The sequence below is a fragment of the Camellia sinensis genome, chromosome 5, assembly GCF_055761805.1.
Source record: "Camellia sinensis isolate YWXY chromosome 5, ASM5576180v1, whole genome shotgun sequence".
Taxonomy (NCBI): domain Eukaryota; kingdom Viridiplantae; phylum Streptophyta; class Magnoliopsida; order Ericales; family Theaceae; genus Camellia; species Camellia sinensis.
In genome coordinates this window covers 36,571,741-36,592,017 of record NC_138965.1, presented here as the reverse complement: position 1 = coordinate 36,592,017, position 20,277 = coordinate 36,571,741, and the positions used below count along the sequence as shown (strand labels likewise).

At 33.8% G+C, this 20,277-nt stretch overlaps 1 protein-coding gene across 5 annotated transcripts; it reads right to left on the bottom strand.

The window, feature by feature from the left end:
• Positions 1-9,220: 9,220 nt before the first annotated feature.
• Positions 9,221-15,337, bottom strand: LOC114258098 (disease resistance protein RPV1-like). 5 transcript variants are annotated; one of them, XR_014329361.1, is made up of 8 exons: positions 15,165-15,324; positions 14,190-14,743; positions 12,333-13,434; positions 11,801-12,244; positions 10,774-11,691; positions 10,057-10,666; positions 9,791-9,885; positions 9,221-9,644 (listed from the first exon to the last, which is right to left on the bottom strand). XR_014329361.1 is itself a non-coding variant. In XM_082868642.1 (6 exons), exons 1-6 carry the CDS (start codon positions 14,699-14,701, stop codon positions 9,866-9,868), a joined length of 3,606 nt encoding a protein of 1,201 aa, XP_082724768.1. In that variant the 5' UTR covers positions 14,702-15,337; the 3' UTR covers positions 9,221-9,865. The 5 variants fall into 5 exon arrangements, 1 of the variants encoding a protein (XP_082724768.1); XR_014329362.1 differs by having other exon boundaries at positions 14,190-14,645; positions 15,165-15,323; XR_014329360.1 differs by having other exon boundaries at positions 14,190-15,337.
• Positions 15,338-20,277: the final 4,940 nt, after the last annotated feature.

Here is a 20,277-nt window from a genome sequence, read left to right as displayed (position 1 = left end):
ATTATTGTTGCTACTGGTTATTCACCTTTATTTTTGCTTGTGGATTTTAATGCTGTTAAAACATGTGGTTTCTCATGCTATCAATCGGAATTGGATGAGCTCCATAAGAAGCTTAGTTCTGCATGTTTGGTTGTCTTTACTTGATTGCATTTTTATGTCTTCTCACAATGATGTTCCCAGTCCTTTAAAGGCCTCGTGTTAGTTCTTAAACCTTTAGTTCATCATTTGGGCTTTGAAATGCTTGTGCTTCATTGTCACGCCTTTTATAAGTTCTATTAGTAGTAATTGGAAGTGTTTTGACAAATATTACCCCAACTGGAATATGATGAAAAAAAGTTTCACATATTAAAAGTAATTGTTTAATTGTGACATTTTTTGTTTTTATTTTGTTCAAGCTTTAATATTTGAAGAAAATAGGAAGAATATCTAGAGGTTAGCTGTGGGTTTGATTTGTCTAATTTGTTTGATAAACAGCTGGATAGGTAAAAGGGCTTTAATGTTTCACAATTTGTTTATTTATTTATTTATTTTTATTTTTATTTTTAATTTTTTGCGACGGTAACAAGATGGTCGCCAAAGATCATGTTAGTATTTTTCTTTGTTTTTTGCGACGGCAAAATAGGGGTCGCCATAAGTAGTTTAGGTGGTCGCAAATAATTTGCGACCGTTGCTTTGCCGTCGCAAAAAGTATTTGCCACCCCCATATTCGCGACCCCCATTTGCCGTCGCATGGGCCGTCGCAAAAAGTCTTTTGCGACTGTTTTTTATTATTTGCGACGGTTTATAGCGGTCGCAAAAAGTATTTTTTTTAGTAGTGACTAAAATAACAATTATAATAGATCATAACTAAATTATAACCAATACCGTATTGAGTCCTAAAGTCATAGCATATATTAGAAAAAAAAATTTTTTTTTTTTTGAGCAACAAAGAAAATTTTATTTATCATTATTAAAGATTAACAAAATCATAAGTGGACGTATGATACATGTCTTTTTAAGGGGTATATTTTATAATTTTTTTACTTAAAAGTTATTTTGGATTTATTTTATATATACTTATTATTTTGTAAAGTCATATTTTAAATATATAATTTAAAATTTAAAATTGTATTTTCGACTTCAATTACTTTATTAAAAAAAGCTGTAATCATGTTTTGAAAATATATTTCAGAAATAAGTTAAAAATTATTTAAATATAAAATATAAATTTTGAAAAAGCATAAGCTTGATAATAAAATTAAAAAAAAAAGGTGAAAAAAAATAGTTAAAAAAAGTGAGATTGGACAAAAAGCAGGATCGGCGGTCGAATCATACAGTGACTAGCAAGAGGAAAGGATTTTTAAATTGGTGAGAATTCTGAGAAGGATGAAGAAATTAGACACGGAAGAGATTAAAGATGGGTCTGGTTTCCACCAGTCCGTTTGGATTGGAGAGTACTCTTAGATTTGTGAGATTCATCATGAATTTTTTTTTGATAATTTAAATAATTTAATATGTAAAATTTGTTGAGTACTATATGTTTGTAAAAAATTATATTGTTCAGATATCGATAGTTATATGATCAAATCAGTTTTATATTAAAAAAAATAGAAGGTAAAAAAATAAACGGTTGATAAAAATCTGATCCGATGAAATAGCTATCGATATCCGATCAACGTAATTTTTTACAGGCATATAGTACACGACGAGTTTTACACATTAAACAGTTCAGATTATCAAAACGAAACCAGTAATAAACCTCCACAGACCCAACAATACCCTCTAATCTAATCCAAAACTGAAGAAAAGCCAGACCCATTCAAAATATTAGGCGTGATTATGGGTCACAATTTCCTGCTTCGTCTGTGTCAATAGTGATCCAAATTCATCTACTTCCTCCACTCATTAAGGCAGAACATAAGGAGCGAAATTATTAGCAAGGAAGACCGGGCTACGCGTTGAAGATGTGCACAATAGCTGGATTCACACGGACCAAAACAAATAAAAAAAAAAAAAAAAAAAAGGACTTTTCTTAAGTATGCAATTTATACCTTACAGTTACACCTTTTTGTGTTTACTGTCCTGTTTGATGTTTACACCTTCCACTTACACCTTTTGTGTTGGTTGCATATGGTGTGTAACCTTAAGGGGTTGCACACCATAACAGGACCCAAAAAAAAAATTATTAAAAAAAAATGTCAAAGTCATAGTCAAATCAACTAATTATTTTTTAAATTTAAAAATTAGATTTATTTTTTTTAATTTAATAATGTAACCATTAATTAAAATATTTAAAATAATTTTTTTCTTCTATTTTTTATAATTATCGATTAATTATCTCACTTACACATTATTAAATTTAAAAAATGGGTTTAAAAAATAGACTTGTATATCATTTTTTCTATTATTATTTTTAAAATAAATTACATTAAGACATCATTAACTATTAATGAAAAAGTATAGCAAGCTGTCTTAGACTAGACCGTGTTTTTCAGGCTCGTACAGATGATTTAAATCGTTCATTTTGTAAACAACATGTAAATCATTCATTACAAAAATCAGGTCGATTCGATAACTGTAACCACGTTAATTTATTATATTTGTTTCCTAAAAAATGAATTGTCTAGTTTTCAAATAATATTCAAATAAATGCGATAAAATAACGTAATTACAGTTATCGGATTGATTTGATTTTTTTCATGGATAAACAACACGTTGTGGTTTAAAAAATGAACCATTCGAATTATTGAGACGGGACCCATAATGGGCCCTTTGAACCTAAACAACACGATCTAATCCACAAAATAGATTGAAGACGAGTTAATCCCTAATGAATATAATTTACTTATTCTCAATAGAACATGAATAGATCCAATATAATATTTACAAACATGAATTTTATCTATCTAACAATTGAATCAATTAAACGCAATCAATTTTAACATGAAAAAAATCACTATTAGAACATTTCCAATGATGATTGAAAAAATCACGAGCCCAAAGGTCAAGCACCAATTCATGTTGAAGAATAAAATACAATACGAATCAAAACCACTCACAATACCTTGCAAATTCACGTCCTATTGCTTTGGATCCTTTGTCTTGTTTCTTTTACCATTTTTATCATTGGAATTGGAGCGCCCATGTTGAATACTCAACTCAATTCATCTATTGAATCTTTTAGATTATTTTTTTTGCTATTTTAATCTTAAAAAACAAAATAAATTAGAAAGTTAATAAGACAAAATGTCACATTAAAATCATAACTATTTTATTTTTTCTCTCATAAAAGTCAAAAAAATAAAAAACACATCCTAAACGAGGCTTTTTAGCCCCATGCTAAATAGCCAAAATGCCAAAAAATCAAAAGGTCAACCCACATTCCAAGCGAAGGTTGTATTTAGTTGGAAGATTTGATAAGAGAAATAGAAAGAAAAAAAATAGAAAGAAAATGAGAAAAAAAAAATTGATATAATTCAAATTTCAAGTTATGTTTGGTTGAGTTGAGAATTAAAGAAAGAAAATAGTTAAGTATACTCAAAAGACAAAAAGTAAAATTGCATTTCCCTCTCATTTTTTTTTTTCCCTGTGTTTTCCATTATAACCAAATAAAAAATAAAATTGTATTTCCTTTTCACTTTCAATTAGCTATGTTTGGTTGGAGGATTTAATGCGAAAAATAAAAATAGAAAGAAAATGAGAAAGAATTGATAGAATTTGAATTAGAAGTTATGTCTAATTAAGTTGGGAAATAAAAATAAATAAATTACCTAAGTAAACACCAAAAAATAAAAAGTAAGATTATATTTTCTTCTCACTTTCTTTTCCTTTAATTTTCTATTAGAACCAAACAAAAAGGAGAACGGGGGAGGGTGCCGTCACAGGAAGGTGCTGTGACCATCAAAATGGGACCGTTTTGTTTATTTAAATAAAGGAAAATGTTCTAAACTTCCTTTTCCCCCCACCTCCTTGACCCCTCTTTCTCCCATTGGTCAATTTTTTTTTTTTTCCTTCTCTTTCAATTACCACCCGCCACGTATGTGGGGTGAAGGGAATGGTGATTGAAGGGTCTCTATCAAAATCCTTAAATAAGAAATAAACAAACAAATGAAACAAACGGCTTTTGAGCCACCGTTTTACTGTTGTAATTTTTAGGCTTAGGTTGATTTTAGGAAAAATTTTGTCTCAAAATCAATTTTTTGTTAAAATTTTTTTTTAGGATAAATTGCACTGATTATAGCGACCCCGGTCTTTTCCCATTTGATTATTGTATCCGGACTTAGGTTCCGTAGATTCTGTCATTGTATAATTGGTGTTGTTGTCCTTTATTTTCTCTTTTGGAATTATAGGATGTGTTGGGCAGGTTTGTTTCAGGTTGGTTGGGTTTAGAAACCAAGGGTTGCTGTCCAGGTTTTTGGTTCTTCGCTCGAGCGAGGAGTTGTTCGCTCGAGCGAGAGGTAGTGTTTGATTTGGACCTGTAGCTGTGCATTCTTGGCTCGAGCGAGCTTTTCTTCGCTCGAGCGAGTTAGTTCATCCTTTGCTCGAGCTATAGTTCCTTCGCTCGAGCGTGTGTCTGGGTTCAGACCTGAGGGTATGAGTTCTTCGCTCGACCGAGCTTTCTTTCGCTCGAGCGAGCTTTTGAGTTGTTGGCTCGAGCAAGGCTTCCTTGGCTCGAGCGTAGTTTCTCTGTGTCTGGTCGCTCGAGCGACCAAGTCTTCGCTCGAGCGAGCCTGTCCAGTTTATATACACAGCAGCGGGATTTGATCAGTCTTTTTCATTTTCTTTTGATTCCAAACCCTAGGTCCGACTTCTCTCTCTCCCTACTCACCTTCTTTCTTAGATTTGGTCCACTTAGGGTGTGTTTCTACCCTAGATCCTTCATATAAAAGATAGAGTGAGGCAAGGGCTATCATTTAATCTGAGCATTTGGCGATTTGGAGCACTTTGGTATTTGGGCACTCATCTCTTTCTTCACCTTTTGGGTTGTTTTCTTTGAGGTAGGGATTTCCTACTCCATTTTATAGGTTATGTTCTAAGTTTTGGTATTTTAATATGTTGGGAATACTTTGGTAAATTTTGGGAAAAACCTTAGTTGAATTATTGAATTGATTTGTATAAGTAATTCATGGAATTGGGAAAAGATGGTTAAATTCATGGAATTGGGGAATTCATTGATTAAATGGCCTAATTGGATAATTTGAATCATTTGTCTATTGAATTGTGGACATAGTTATTTTCAGTTTAGAAATAACTGTTTTGGGCTATCGGTGGAGGATAGTCATGATTGTTGTAGACATTGCATGTGGATTAGGAATAACTAGAACTAATCACATTGGTTAAGTCATTAATTTTGACTGTGGCATTGATACAGAAAATACGTGTATTGATTGAGCATTGCATTGCATACATTGTTTGTGTGTGAGAGGAGATAGGGGATGTACTCCACAGTTTAGGGGAAGATAGGGGATGGACCTCTAAACCGGATTTTGTTTGGGAGGAGATAGGGGATGGACTCCATTAGCATCACTTTTATGTGTGCTTATCTATATTGAAGTGTTTTATTGATACAGCACTAAAATGTGTATCAATCTGGAAGTATGAAGTGTTTTGATTTGAGCTTGAGTCTCATATGTTTGTTGATATTCGAAGGACGTGAATATGATATATGTAATTCACTGTTGTAAGTTTGGCCAGGTTCTGAGCCATGTTGATAAAATTGGAAAGTAAAACATGTGTTAGACAATAGTGTCATGAGACTGTAAAATGAAGTAATTGATTATCTTGGTTAACCATCTGTTGAATGCTATTGCTTTATTCATTGCTTATATGTGGTTTAGTATATTTCTACTGGGCTGTGGCTCACCCTTTATGGGAACATCATTTTCAGGTTCAGGTGATAAACTACCTCCAAGGAATTAGCTTGGAAGGGTTTGGCTTCTGGATTGAAGAAGACTACTTTTAGTTAACTGTCTTAAATTGTTAGTACATGTAAACATTCAAGCCTAGGGCTTTTCTTGTATTGAGTTAGAACTCATATTTTTGTATCCAAGTGTTGGCTTGGAAAGCTGTAAGCCTGTAGGGCATTTTATTCGATGATACATGTAATGCTTTATTTTGTAATACTCTGATGAATGAATTAATAGATTGTCTTCTTTAAATATTGAATGTCAATGATATATATAATGGGTTAATTTTGAGGGCGTTACACTGATAATTTTTATATTTTGTCTTTATGTTTTTGGTTCATGTAATTTTAATTAACTCTATTTGATATAATTTTGACTTTGTCCTAATTTGATTAATTCATTATAATTGTTAATTTTTGATGAAAAATACGCATATAAGCAATATGTGTCACCTTTTAAGAGCAAATTTATAAACTTTATCAATTTACTGAGTTAATATCAACCAACTCATTTGGCTTGTTGGTTTTAGGGCCAAAAATAGGGATGGCAATCTGAAACCAGCCCGATGGGGACCCGACCCCCCGATCCCGAATATAACGGTTATTCCCCGAAAAATACCCCTGACGGGCCGGGGATGGTGATAAAAAAAAATCCCCGATGATATTCGGGCCGGGGACGGGGATACAAGTTTCAGTCCCGGCCCGCCCCCGCCCCCGCCCCGGCCCCGGCCCCGGCCCCGAGCCCCGCCCCGTTTGTCCCCCGAATGATTTATATATTATATATATATATACTTTATCTTTGATTCATCTACTCTCTCTCTCTCATTCATGTCTTTTGTCTCTCTCTCCCTCACTCACGTCTCTCATCTCTCTCATCTCACTACTTCTCCCATATCTCTCTCCCTCACTGCTTCTGTTCTGTTCTCACGCCTCTCATCTCTTTCGTCTCTCTCTCCCTCACTCAGGTCTCTCATCTCTCTCATCTCACCGTGTCACAGCCCCGTATTCAGGACAAGTTTGAAGATGGACAGATCTGCTGGACAGACCGTGATATGAAGCTACCGATGGACAGATCTCTCTCATCTCCGATCGATCTGAAGCTAACGATCTGGATCTGGACAGACCGTGGTTCGATCTGCAGAAGCCCTCTCTCTCTCTCTCTCTCTCTCTCTCTCTCTCTCTATCGTTGATGAACAATTTTTTTTTTAAAGTTATATATATGCATCTGTTGTTATATATATATATATATATATGTATCTGTTGCTGTTGGTGATGGTCGATCTGAACAGTTCTTTTGTGTGTGTGTGTGTGTGTGTGTGTGTGTGTGTGTTGAGAAGTGTCGGGGATATTTCGGGGTCGGGGAAACCCGATCCCCGTTAGGGGATGGGAGTGGGGGAGGTGATGAGTTCCCCGTCGGGGATCGGGGTCGAGGCCGGGGAGATTTTGGCAATCGGGGACGGGGAGGGTGATCCCCGGCCCCGCCCCGCCCCGTTGCCATTCCTAGCCAAAAAGGATAAAATAGTCACAAAATGACAAAATAGGCTAAAAAGTCAATAAAACAAAATGTCACATCTAAATCATAATCATTTTAATTTTTCTCTCACAAAAATCAAAAAAACCAAAAAGCTAACCTAAAAGAGACTTTTTAACTCAGATCAAAATAGGTAAAAAGCTAAAAAGCCAACCTACTTTCCAAATGAATAATTATTTTTCATCAAAAATCTAACGTCATTATCAATTGGAACAAATTGACATGAAAAAGTAAAATTAAAGATCAAAATTTACCCTAAATTTACCCTAAAGAACAAATTTACCCTAATTTTAGTTTTTGATGCCAATTTGGTCCAATTGATAATGACGTTTAGCTTAGTTTTTACTAATTTTTTTTAATATTTTGAGCAAATTTTTTAATTTTTAGATACACCTAATATAAATACACTTAAAAATTATATTATTTGTAAAAAAAAAAAACTTAAAAAAAATCCACTAAATATCAAAAATACAAAAAAAAAATTACGAAAATTCAGTACACTTTTTGTATTCTTGTGTATTTATTGATTTTTAAAATATTTTTTTACAAATATTTTACTTTTTAAATACATCTAAAAAAATATTAAAAAATTGTTTAAAATCTTAAAAATATTCACTAAAAATAAAATAAAAAAACATGAAAAACGAAAAACTCAATCAGAACATTAAATTAAAAAAATTAAAATCAAATACATTGATTAAGATTTTCGATTAAAAATAATTACTAAATTAGTTTATGTTAACTCAGTAAATTGATAAGAGTTTTTAAATTTGCTCTTAAAACGTGACACATGTCGCTTATATGCACATTTTTTATAAAAAAATATTTAACAATTATAATGAATTGAATCAAGTTGGGACAAAGTCAAAAATATATAGTCAGATCGAATAAATTAAAATTATATGAACCAGAAACACAAAGACAAAATATAAGAACTATTTGCGCAATTTACCTTGAACTATTTTAGGGAAATTACACCGATGGTCTCTATATTTAACCCCCGTGTCATTTTGATCCTTATACTTTCAATTGGCTTAACTTTAACTCTTAATTTTAGATTTTCCAATTGACAATATGGTTAGCGTTTTTTTTAAAAAATTATCACTAAATTAATTGAGATTAACTAATTGAGTTAAGTAAATTTATAAATTTACCTTTAAAATTATAACGTATAACACTTATCTACATATTTTTCATAAAAAAAATACTAAGAATTGTAATCAATTGGACCAAATTAAAACAAAATCATTAGTATCAAAATCGAGTCAATTGAAATTATAAGGACTAAAATGACATAAAAATCAAAGTATAGAGACTATCGTCGTAATTTATCCAAAAAAATGATTTTGAGACATAAAAATATAAATTTTTTTTTTTTTTTACTTCTCATTTTTTCCTAAAATCAACCTAAGCCTAAAAGTTACACTACAGTAATCCACTGAACAAAGGAATAATTGAAGGTTGAAAACAAACTCTCCTTAATCTAGTCCATCTTAATCAACTATCAATAATCAAGAATTACAAGCAAAACTCTGTACGGTTTGTATGCTCTATTTATTTATTTTTCACACTTTTAGAGAAAAAAAAAGATGAGAGAGTTAAATCAGATTTGAATTGTTGTTCACACATGTAATAGAATTTGGCTGCCTTAGACTGCCTGAACAAATCGCAAAAATGTTTCTAAATTTACCAATACAAGATAGAAAATAGTAGGATTCGGTGCAGATTTGGCTGAATTGTATACAGAAGAAAAAAAAAAATAAGGACAATGGAAACTAAAAAGGAATTATTGGAGACTCAAATCATGTGAAAAGAATACTATATATTATTTGTTATTGATTTACCACCTGTAATTTCATACATGTAAACTCTTATTTTGGTTGGACTCAAAATTTACGACAAAATATGGTGTGTCAATTGAGCAGGTTACACTGACTCCATGAATGATTGAAGAACAAATCCAAAGACGGAAAATCTGAAGCACAAACCTGCATCAGCTCCTTCAGGACATCCAGTTTGGCAGAAGGATAATTCTCCCTTCTTTTCCAAATGCAACAGCATTCTTAGAATGGCCGAAAGTCCCATCAAAATTGATTTTGCTAGTTCCTTCAGCAAGAGTTGACCAATGGTTGATACCTTCACTGCCTGGGACTGACCATTGATTTCAGAACCGGGCAGTCCTTCCATGGCCTGCTCATGCTCAGATAAAGCTTCTTTAGTCATTAATATCTGAAAACATAAACATTGTTATGTTGTTTTAAATATCAAATCTCAGAATTTTCGGAAGGTGGCGCTAGAATAACACAAGGGTTATTATTGCAAGTAATCAATAAAATTGAGTAAAACAAAAACACATAAAAGAAAAGGGAGTTTACTAATGTTCTCGTCCCAGCCATTGCCAGCAGCAAGTCACCCTTTTTCTATTATCCTTCCTTTCTATCTTCTTTTCGTCATTCTTCATCTGTAAACCCTGCACATCAGATCAGAATAAATGTTGAAATAAAATTGCAGATTTTGATAGCATTCCCTAGATTACCAACAACTCACATCAACAACTACAATCACTATTTATGCTTATTTGCTATCAGTGATATGATTTTTATGTACTAATCATATTTATCAAATGGAAAGATACAATCACCTGTTGTTTCTTCAGAGTCCCCAAATAAAATCTTGTCTGTCTTAGACGACGAACCGTCTTGGTGGTAGTCCTGATGGCTATCATAACCATGATGGCATAGAAAGTACGAGCCTGTTCTTACATGATATTCGGATAAATCTCCAACATTCATGACATTATGAAGAGAAGGATGGGCATTGTGGTGTTGAATACCTTTCTCTTCACACTCATCATACACAATCTGGACTCCAACTTCCTTTACCTGATAAAGCTCATCAAAACTCGCAGAGAGATTCATTTTATCGCCACCTTCCATCAAAAGATGCCCAATTTCCCAATGGCTAAACCATATCATACTGTTGTCATCGGGAATGCCTCTGAACATTGGGCTGTAGGTCCACTTCAGACCTTTGGTCTTATTGTTGATTTTAATATAATCAAATTGATGGCTTGCAAGGCTTATATCATTGGCAAATGCATAGACAATATATACGTTCAAGGCTACAATCTTGAGATTAAGGACTAAAGGCACATTAAATGATATCGAGGACCCCTTTCCCTTATTGCTACACCAGCCTGGCACCTCATTCCCAGGAACAAATATGCTATATATACCACATTCATACAGTCCCTGTGCCATGGTATTCAAAATAACATTAACGATTAATTATGCAAACAACTATATATACACATATACATACATAAACACACACACACACACACACACACACACAGCACCTGAAGTGGACCCTTCTTTCTTGTGGATGTCATGTTGTTCAGCAATTCCACCTCAAGGCTTCCCATGGATTCCAAATCAACTAGGCCCAATTTGTTAATCACTTCTGCACCAGCATTTCCAATAGGCTCTAACTTGAACATCCCCTGAACCTCAACTAGTTTTTCGCAATCACTTGAGTCCAAAATCAGAGATCTCAACAAGTTAGGAAGATTTGTTACCATTCCCAGTGAGCTACACCCATCTATATTCAACATTTCTAAACTCATTGGAAGTTCTGGCAGTGATTGGAGTCTAGTGCAACGAGATAACCTAAGTGATTGGAGCACATTAAGACCTTTGATGCTCTCCGGTAGGCTAGAAATTGGATTCTCACTAAGATTCAAATCTTGCAACACAGATAAGCTACCAAGACTTTTCATAAGATCATCATTTGACAGATTGCAATTTGAAAGGCTTAAGCTTACTAATGAGCCTGGTAAAGAAGCTAATGGAAAATAGATGGATTCTGTACTTTTTCTTGGTTTCAATACCCAAGACCAGAAGAGCGAACTCCATGATTTATCCTCACTAGTGGTAGTCGCTATTCTATTTATGGCAGTTCCATCTGCGTGGAGCACTGTTAAATATTTCATCTTTCCCAACTCAGGCAACTGATCAAGCTTTGAGCAACCAGAGAGAATGAGTTTTTCAAGGGATGTAAGATGACCAATTTTGCTCGGAAGCTTCTCAAGATTTTTGCAACCTTTTAGATTCAAGAAAACAAGCCTCCCTAATTTCCCTATTGATTCATGAACCTCTACCAAGTTTATGCAATCCTTAAGGATCAAATTCTCAAGATTAGGGAGTCCGTTGAAGTTAGGGGTATTGGTGAGGCCATAGGAATGACTGAGATTGAGGAATTTCAATAATCCCAGCAACTGTAATAAAAATACAAAAACAGTTTACAGAATTCATATGTTGGTCCTGAAAATAAAAGATCAGTAGAAGAAAAAAATATAAAAATAAATAAATAATAATTAATCATACCTTGGTCCCCTTCCAAACTTGTTCCAACCTACTATTGCGCAAGTCAAGAGCAATTAGGCTCTCTATAGAAAAATCACTCGGTATGGATTTTAGAGGAAATCCATGCCAACACAACCATCTTAATCTTTTAGGGAAGTCCTTGTACCCTCTCGTGGTTTCTACATAATTGAGCTGCAGCAATCTAAGTTTGTGCATCCTTGCAAATGTATCAGTTTCCAACTCAACCTGATTTGAATTTCTTACACCAATGTTTATTGGGTGCCAGGAGAAGAAACCAAAACAATGTCGTTTCAGTGAGTTGCCTTGGTCTGCAAGCAATGATTTGTTACTAGGTTCTTCAAAGCGGGCTCGTTTTGCATTATTAACACCAAAGCTTGTCATGGAACAATTATCTTCCCCTAACACATGCATGTCAAGGAAAAGACCTTCAATTGAATCTGTTCCCTGATAAGATAAAACATCTTGAATAAGAAAAGAACATCCATGAACCCAAAAAAAAATTAAATAGGTAAAAGAGTAGTATGTTTCTCACAGTTTTATCTCTCAAAACGTTAAAGGAATCATTGTTGTGCCATAATCTGCTGCGTTTACCTGGCTCCTTGGGTGATTCTTGGCGAACAATTTCTCTTCCCATGTCTCGAAGCAATTGGTGCATCATCAATTTGTTTTGTTCATTAATCGTTAAGAGACATCTGTCAATGAGATTTTGAATCCCAACTGTTGGGTAGAAACCACATTCATCTAGGATTCTAATAGTGAAATCTTTGCCCTTTCCAATAAAGAAACAAGAAATATGAAGGAATAGATTTTGGTCATGGTCATCTTGTAAAGAATCATAGCTTATTTTCAGCTTTTTTAGAATTTGAGAATCAGGAATAGCCGCCAATTTTTTTATTGCGTTTTCCCATATATTTAAGCTTTTCCCAGATAGAGAAGAACCCAAAACTTGAAGAGCTAAAGGAAGGCCTCCACAGTGTTGTACTACCCTTTTTGAATGCTCAACATAACAATCAATGGGATGGTCTTGTCCAAAGGCATGCCAACTGAAAAGCTCTAATGATTCATCATCATCAAATCTCTCCACCTTATGCATCATATAAACTTCATTAGCCTTTAACAGTTGCTTGTGCCTGGTGGTTAAGATAATTTTACTTCCTGGGTGAAACCAATTGCGCATTCCAATTATTGCATCAAACTGGTCCCGCTGATCCACATCATCAAGAACTACAAGAACTCTTTTGCAACCAATGGCATCTTTAATCTTAATGATTCCTTCATCAACACTGCTTATTTTTTCCTTTTTCCTTTTAAAAATGTCCGAAAGAAGTTGCCTTTGTAAACGAATTAAACCATTGGATCGTTCTGAAATTTCTCTAACATTTGCAAGAAAGCTGCTAGCTTCAAATCTTTCAAAATTCAAATTATAAACAAATTTGGCAATGGTTGTCTTCCCTATTCCACCCATTCCATAAATCACTGCTATGCCAACATCCGTTGATTCATCCTGTAACCACGAACTAATGTTTTTGACTCGAGATCCTATTCCAATTAAGTAGGGAGCAACATTTAAGACTGTGCGGTTCAACTTATCCCCAATCACTTTGACAATTTTTTGGATAAATTTTGCCTCATGCCTACAAGTTGCAGATAAGTGGAAAGTAAAGCATGATAAGCATGCCATGACTTAAAATAATAGTAAACTACTTGCATGAGTAATGGAAAATACCAAATAGTTTGTCCAAAGTTTGATAAGAAAATGCGATTACACAAAATGTGTGGTTGTGCAAGATAATTTTGATTAAAGAACAAGACAATTTTGATTTAAAGAATAGGCTAGCCAAGCAAGGAACGTTATAGAAAAAGCATAATAGGATTTCTCTACTCGCTTAATTGTTGTGCTATTTTGGGGAAGACTTCAACAATCAGAAAAGAGAGAGAGAGAGAGAGAGAGAGAGAGAGAAGAAGAAGAAGAAAAAGAAAAAGACTCCACTACAAATTAAATACACAACTGCCCACCAAAATAAAATGATATGCAATATTTATGCAAAATGGCTATTCCTAAAAACTTTTACCACCATGGCAACTATCATCACAATAATCAACTTCTACCAGCACATGTTTTTGTATAAAGTATATTGACATATATGTTGTTCACTTATATATGTTTGACAGTACCTCAGCCCCACTTTTTTGGTATAGTGACTGATTCCGGTAACTCAAATCCACACAACCACAAACAAATCTGAGGTGGGATAGCACTCGCCACAGCACTAGGTGGCGAACTCTAATTAAAACTAACTAATGAATATTACAGTTTTTAATAACTCAAAAACAGTTTCATAATGCATTACCAAATGAAGTCTAAGTAATAAAGATATGAGGAAATTACCCATCAGCTTGATTCTGTAAGACCATCCCTGCTAGATCAGCAACTTCTCTAAGTGCCACCCTCCACCCTTCCACCTTTCTCCTCAGATACTCCTTCTTCCTTTCATTAGTTTCCCCCATGAATCGCTCTTCGTGTCTACCAAAGGCTTCTGCAAAACTCCCCATTTGTTTCCTAACTTGGGAAGGATCCACATCATAGAAGACGGGTAAAATTACATGTCCTGATGTCCTCTTGTGTTCAAGGATCATCACAAGTTCATCAAGGCACCATCTGGAAGAAGCATAGTCTTTGGAAAACACAATTATTGAACTCCTTGATTCTCTTATTGCATTGTCTAGTTCTGATCTAACATTTTCACCTCTCTCAATACCATCATTATCTCTAAATGTGCGAAAACCTGAACCTAATAATGCTGTGTAGAGGTGGTCAGTGAAGGCCTTGCGGGTGTCTTCGCCTCTGAAGCTCAAGAACACATGATAAGTACATCGAGGCGGCGTGGAAGAGGAGGCCATTTGACTTTGGGCAAACCCTTATATGATATAACTGAAGGAATGCTACATACAATTTCTCAAAGAAGTAACTCTCTGAACCGCAAAATTAACCATGAAAACTACCAACCCAACTCAAGATGAACACAAGAACAAACAAATATCTACTAGAGCACCTCCAATCCTTCATTTTATTTTTTTAAATTATTTATCAAATTTGCGTAAAAAAAACTGGTTAAAAGCTTAATTTACAAGTATGGGATGCTCCAATAGCTTTCCATCAAATTTAACTAAAAGCTTGATTTGGTGAAAAAATTGAATGCTCCTATCCTCACTTACTTAAAAACTTCACCAAGCTTATCCCAAAAGCTTTTTTCATCAAATTTGGTGTGTTTTTGGCTTGATTTGATGAAAAAATTGGTAAAAATTTAGTAACTGATGAATAATGACAGTGGGAAATATGAGTTGTTTGTAATTGAAAGGTTACCTGTTTTTGCTGTTCGAAGGTCCCTAAGATTTGGACTGAGCGCTTTTTAGTGTTAGAGATCAAACAACGACAGAATGAAGACAGACCAAGCAGCGTAAGAGTGAAGAGTAAAATTTGCCTGGCGCAGCAAATTGGTAAAGGAGTAAGTCAACCTAGTGGACTGCCTAATGTTCAGGTTCGACTTTTGTCAAATTTATATTTAATAAAAAAAATTGGTAGTTTGAAAATTTGAATTTGTACTTTCTAGTTGATTTCTTGGACGATTATTTACACGATCGGTGTAATACTTATTATTTATCGTGATTGTCACTCTTGTCGACTTTAACTATTCTTTCCAGTTGATTGACCGGATAACCAGCAAGCTAAAGTCCAAGCGGATTGAACAAGCCAAAAAAACTCCATATTTAATCATCAAAATTATTTAATTTGCAAAGCTATTTATGTGTATTATTCATTTAAAATAAAAATAAAAATAAAAAAAGATTAATTTAATAATTATAATATTTTATTTTATCATATTTGTCTCATAAAATTGAATAACAAGTATGTTTTTAAAATATAACGTATACTTTTTTTAGACAAATATAATAAAATAAAAAGACTATTGTTATTAAATTGACTTAATTTTTTTTTTTCGTAAATTATATTGACACCCCCCTAAGGTTTCTGTTTAATGCAAATTCTTCTTCACATTTGAAAAATTACACTTACCTCCATGTTAAATTAAAATGACATATTTGTCTCTCATCCTTTATACATATAAAATAATAATAATAAAAAAGATAAACTACCAATAGGTCCTAATAGTTAGACTTAATTCCCATCAAGTCCTATTGAAAATAAGTCTTGGTAAAATCATCGCTAAAAACAATTTTTTTGTGACGATTTTTTACATGTCTCTAAAAATTGACAATTAGTGACTTTTTGTTATCATAATTTTTATAAATTGTCGTTAAAACTTACAGTTAGTGACTTTTTTTGTGATGAATTTTTCAAATTATCACTAAAAGTTGTGAATTAATGACAATTTTTTGTGACGATTTTTTTAAACTATCGCTAAAATTTATAATTAGTAACATTTTTTGTGACAATTTTCCTATTGTCGCTAAAAATTAAAAATTAGTTACATTTTTTAGTAGTGTTTAATGAAAAATATTATTAATCATCATAGGACCTATTGGACAATAAGTCCACTTATTAAGACCAACACGTAAGTGCTGATCAAAAAAAAGACCAACACGTAAGTCCCCCATAAAAAAATAATGTAAATATTTTGTTCATGTCATTTCAAGGGAAATAACAATCAATGTGTTTGGTTTGAGTTTTCTGGATTAAGTTTTTTTGAAAATTGAGTTTTTTGTTTTTGGGTTTTTTTATTTTTAGTGAATGTTTTTAAAATTTTAAACATTTTTTTTACTTTTTTAGATGCACTTTACTTACATGTATCTAAAAAGTAAAAAAATTGTGAAAAAATATTTTAAAAAATTAACAAATACATAAAAATATGAAAAGATACTAAATTTTTGTATTTTTATATTTTTTTTTTGTATTTTTGGTGTTTATTGAATTTTTAAAAGATTTTTTCACAAAAATTATACTCTTTATGTATATTTATGTTAAGTGTGTCTAAAAATTAAAAACAAATTGCTTAAAATATTTTTAAAAATTCAATAAAAATAAAAAAATATGAAAAAAAGAAATTAAAATTTTCTGAAAACTGTTTTCAGAAAAACGAAACCAAACAAGCTGAATAATCTTCTTTGATTTAACTCAAAAAAAAATTGAGTTTTTTTTTTTTTGTGTGTTCTTTTTATTTTTACTGAATTTTTTTAATATATTATGCAAATTTTTTTATTTTTTAGATATACATAATCTAGATATACTTAAGAAGTACAATATTTTGTGACTTTTTTTTTTTAAAATTCACTAAACACAAAAATATAAAAATTCAATACATTATCTTATTTTGTTGTATTTAATGAATTTTTTTAAAGTTTTTTGTACAACTTTTATACGTTTTAAATATATCTAGATTAAATTGATCCAATCTAGATTTTTCGTTATGAAATTTACCAAAGTACTATTCTTCCTATAAGTCGATCTATTGAGTTTGTTTCTAAGTTTCTTGATGAAATCTTAGACAAAATCCAATTAAAAAGATTTTTAGGATCTCTTAATTACATAGCTAAATTACAAATGTCATCAAATAGTCAAATAGCCATACATCAACTAGTAAGACTCTTGAAAAATCACTTATTAACCTCCCAATTGATAGGAATAAATTGAGTCTAGTCACCCAAGATGCCCATACAGTTGATGCAATTGAACAAATATTTAACAAATTAATTGCCAAACTTTCCAAAGACAAATGTATTATAGCGACCCCGGGTTTACCCTTGATGTACAGTGATCCGGACATGTGTCCGTGGATGTTGGTAGTTGTTTATTTTCTAGTTTGCATCCTCTTTACTTTGTATATTGAGTTATAAGATGCGTTGGGCAGGTTTGTTACAGGTTGGTTGCGTTTGGGAGCCTAGTGTTGCTGCCCAGATTTTTGGTCCTTCGCTCGAGCGAGGAGTTTGTCGCTCGAGCGAGAGTTGTGTTGCACCGGTTCTGGACCTGAGAGCTGTCTTTCCTGGCTCGAGCGAGCTTTTCGTGGCTCGAGCGGTCTGGGTTTTTCTTCGCTCGATCGAGAACTTCTTGGCTCGAGCGAGAGTTTTCTATGTCTGGTCGCTCGAGCGACCAATCCTTCGCTCGAGCGAGCGTGTTTTATATCAGCGCACAGCAGCGTCTAAAACATCACTTTTTCACTTCTTTTCTTTGAGCAAACCCTTAATCCGACACTCTCTCTCTCTAAACTTGCACTCTCTCTAAGGTTTGATCTCCCTAGGGTGTGAATCTAGCCTAGGGCCTTTGTTAAAAAGGTAGAGGGTGTTGAGAGCTTCGATTTAATCTGAAAAAGTTTGGATTTGGAGCAAGTTGATCTTGGAGTCTTCATCTCCTTTTGGGCTAAAACTTCAAGGTAGGGATATCCTACTCCTCTCTATGGGTTTTGTCTTTAAATTTTGGTATTTTGAGATGTTGGGCTTGGTTTGGTAATTTTGTGAAAGTTTGGGGCTTTTGTGTAATTTTACAAAAGTTGGGGTTTTATTCATAATAAACCTAGATGCATGTTTGGCATGGAGAAATGGAATTGATATTGAATCATTGATGAAAATGGGACCTAAGGGTTGAAATGGTAATTATGGAAAATGGCCTAATTACATTGTTTAATTAGTTGGGATAATTAATTGTGAGAAATAAGGAATGAAATGTTGATTGAATATCCATTTGTGCATTTATTTTCTGTTTAGAAATAACTGCTTTGGGCTATCGGTGGAGGATAGTCGTGATTGTTGTAGACAATGCATGATGATTAGGTAAACTGAAACTAATCAATGAAATGTGTCTGGAACTTGACGGTTGATAGAATACATTATTTGTATGTATTGGGTGATTGTATATAGAACCATTGTGTTTGTATACGTTATGTGTAGAGGAGGAGATAGGGGATGTACTCCGCGGTTTAGGGGAAGATAGGGGATGTACCTCTAAACCGGATAGGTATTGGGAGGAGATAGGGGATGAACTCCGTAGACAGAGCTCATATGCTTGTCTAGAGAAGTGAAGATAGAGCTCATATGCTTATCTTTGTGAAGTGTGGATACAGCTTGTATGCTTATCTGTGGATATTGTTGTTATACATATCTGTTGAGAATGTGGATATAGCTTGTATGCTTATCTGTGGATATTGTTGTTATACATATCTGTTGAGAATGTGGATATAGTTTTTATGCTTATCTGTTGAAAAAGGGAAAATGAAATGTAATTGGGACTTTTAAGTCGTTGACATAAATATGTAATTTATGTGATTGTATCAGTGTTGACCAACTATCAATTGCTAATGTTTTAGTCATTGTCCATGGTTGGTTTAGTGTATTTCTACTGGGCTGTGGCTCACCCTATATGGGAATATCATTTTCAGGTGCAGGAAGCATGCCACCTCCAAGGACATAGCTGGGAGGCTAGTGGCGGGCATAGTTTTGTCGTTTTACTTTTGATGTATTACATGTAATTTCAAGCCAAGGGCTTAATGTGTAAACGAGTTAGAACTCTTTGTTGTAACCAAGTGTTAACTTGGAAAGCTGTAAGCCCGTAGGGCATTTTGTTATGAGGTTAACATGTAATACTTATGTAATGAAATTCTAATGAATGAAAGGAATGCGGTTAGTTTAAAGGTAAATGCATGTCTTATCTGATGGGTTTATTGTTATTATTTTGAGGGCGTTACAACTTGGTATCAGAGCGTATCGGGTTCGAATACTTTGGGTACGTGGGAAGTGATTAGTATCACAATGGGTTTGTCTCGCTTGGTAGAGACTTAGATGTAGTATCATATGCTATGTGCTTAATTGATAACATGCTTATGTGACTATGTGGGTATGGGATTTAGTTTCTAGGATGTTGATTGGATCCTTGAGTTTCTGGGAGTCTTGTTGGAAAAGCACTTGATCAATGCTATTTCTAACCGGAACTCTAGTAACGCCTTGGGACTATCATTATCCGGAAATGAAATTCGTAAGTGCTTATGTGTTTATGTGCTTATGTGGAGTGAATTACACTTGTCCATGCATTAGGACGTGAGTGTTTAGTTTCGGCACATTTATGAATGTGCTAACGTTCTGTGTTGCCTTTATTAGGATGTCAGGACGAGGAAGAGGTGCTAGGCATGGTAGACCTGCGAGGTAGGAAGTACCGTTACAGGGTGAGATTCCGGCAGTGCAGGAGGGAGTTGGGCAGGCCAATGTGGCCGAGCCAGTGGGTCAGCAGGCTATGGGTGCCTTGGCCAGAGAGATAGCAGGAGCTTTGGGTATTCTTAGAGCTGAGAATCAGGCAGCTGAGACAGGGCCTTCCTTCTTGAAGAGGGAGTTTTTCCAGTGTAATCCGGATGAGTTTATCGGGGATCCTAAAGAGCCGCTTAAGGCAGATGAATGGCTCGAACAGACAACGAAGACGTTTGAGATGCTTGGCATCGAGGACGGAGCACTGAAAGTGACCTTGGCATCCTTCCAAC

Excerpts from the sequence above, each read along its gene's own strand:
- LOC114258098 (XM_082868642.1), bottom strand. The coding sequence starts at position 14,701 with ATGGCCTCCTCTTCCACGCCGCCTCGATGTACTTATCATGTGTTCTTG. Across the intron at positions 13,435-14,189 it reads TTACAGAATCAAGCTGATGG|GCATGAGGCAAAATTTATCC; the intron begins GTAATTTCCTCA and ends TGCAACTTGTAG. Across the intron at positions 9,886-10,056 it reads GGACTCTGAAGAAACAACAG|GGTTTACAGATGAAGAATGA; the intron begins GTGATTGTATCT and ends TCTGATGTGCAG.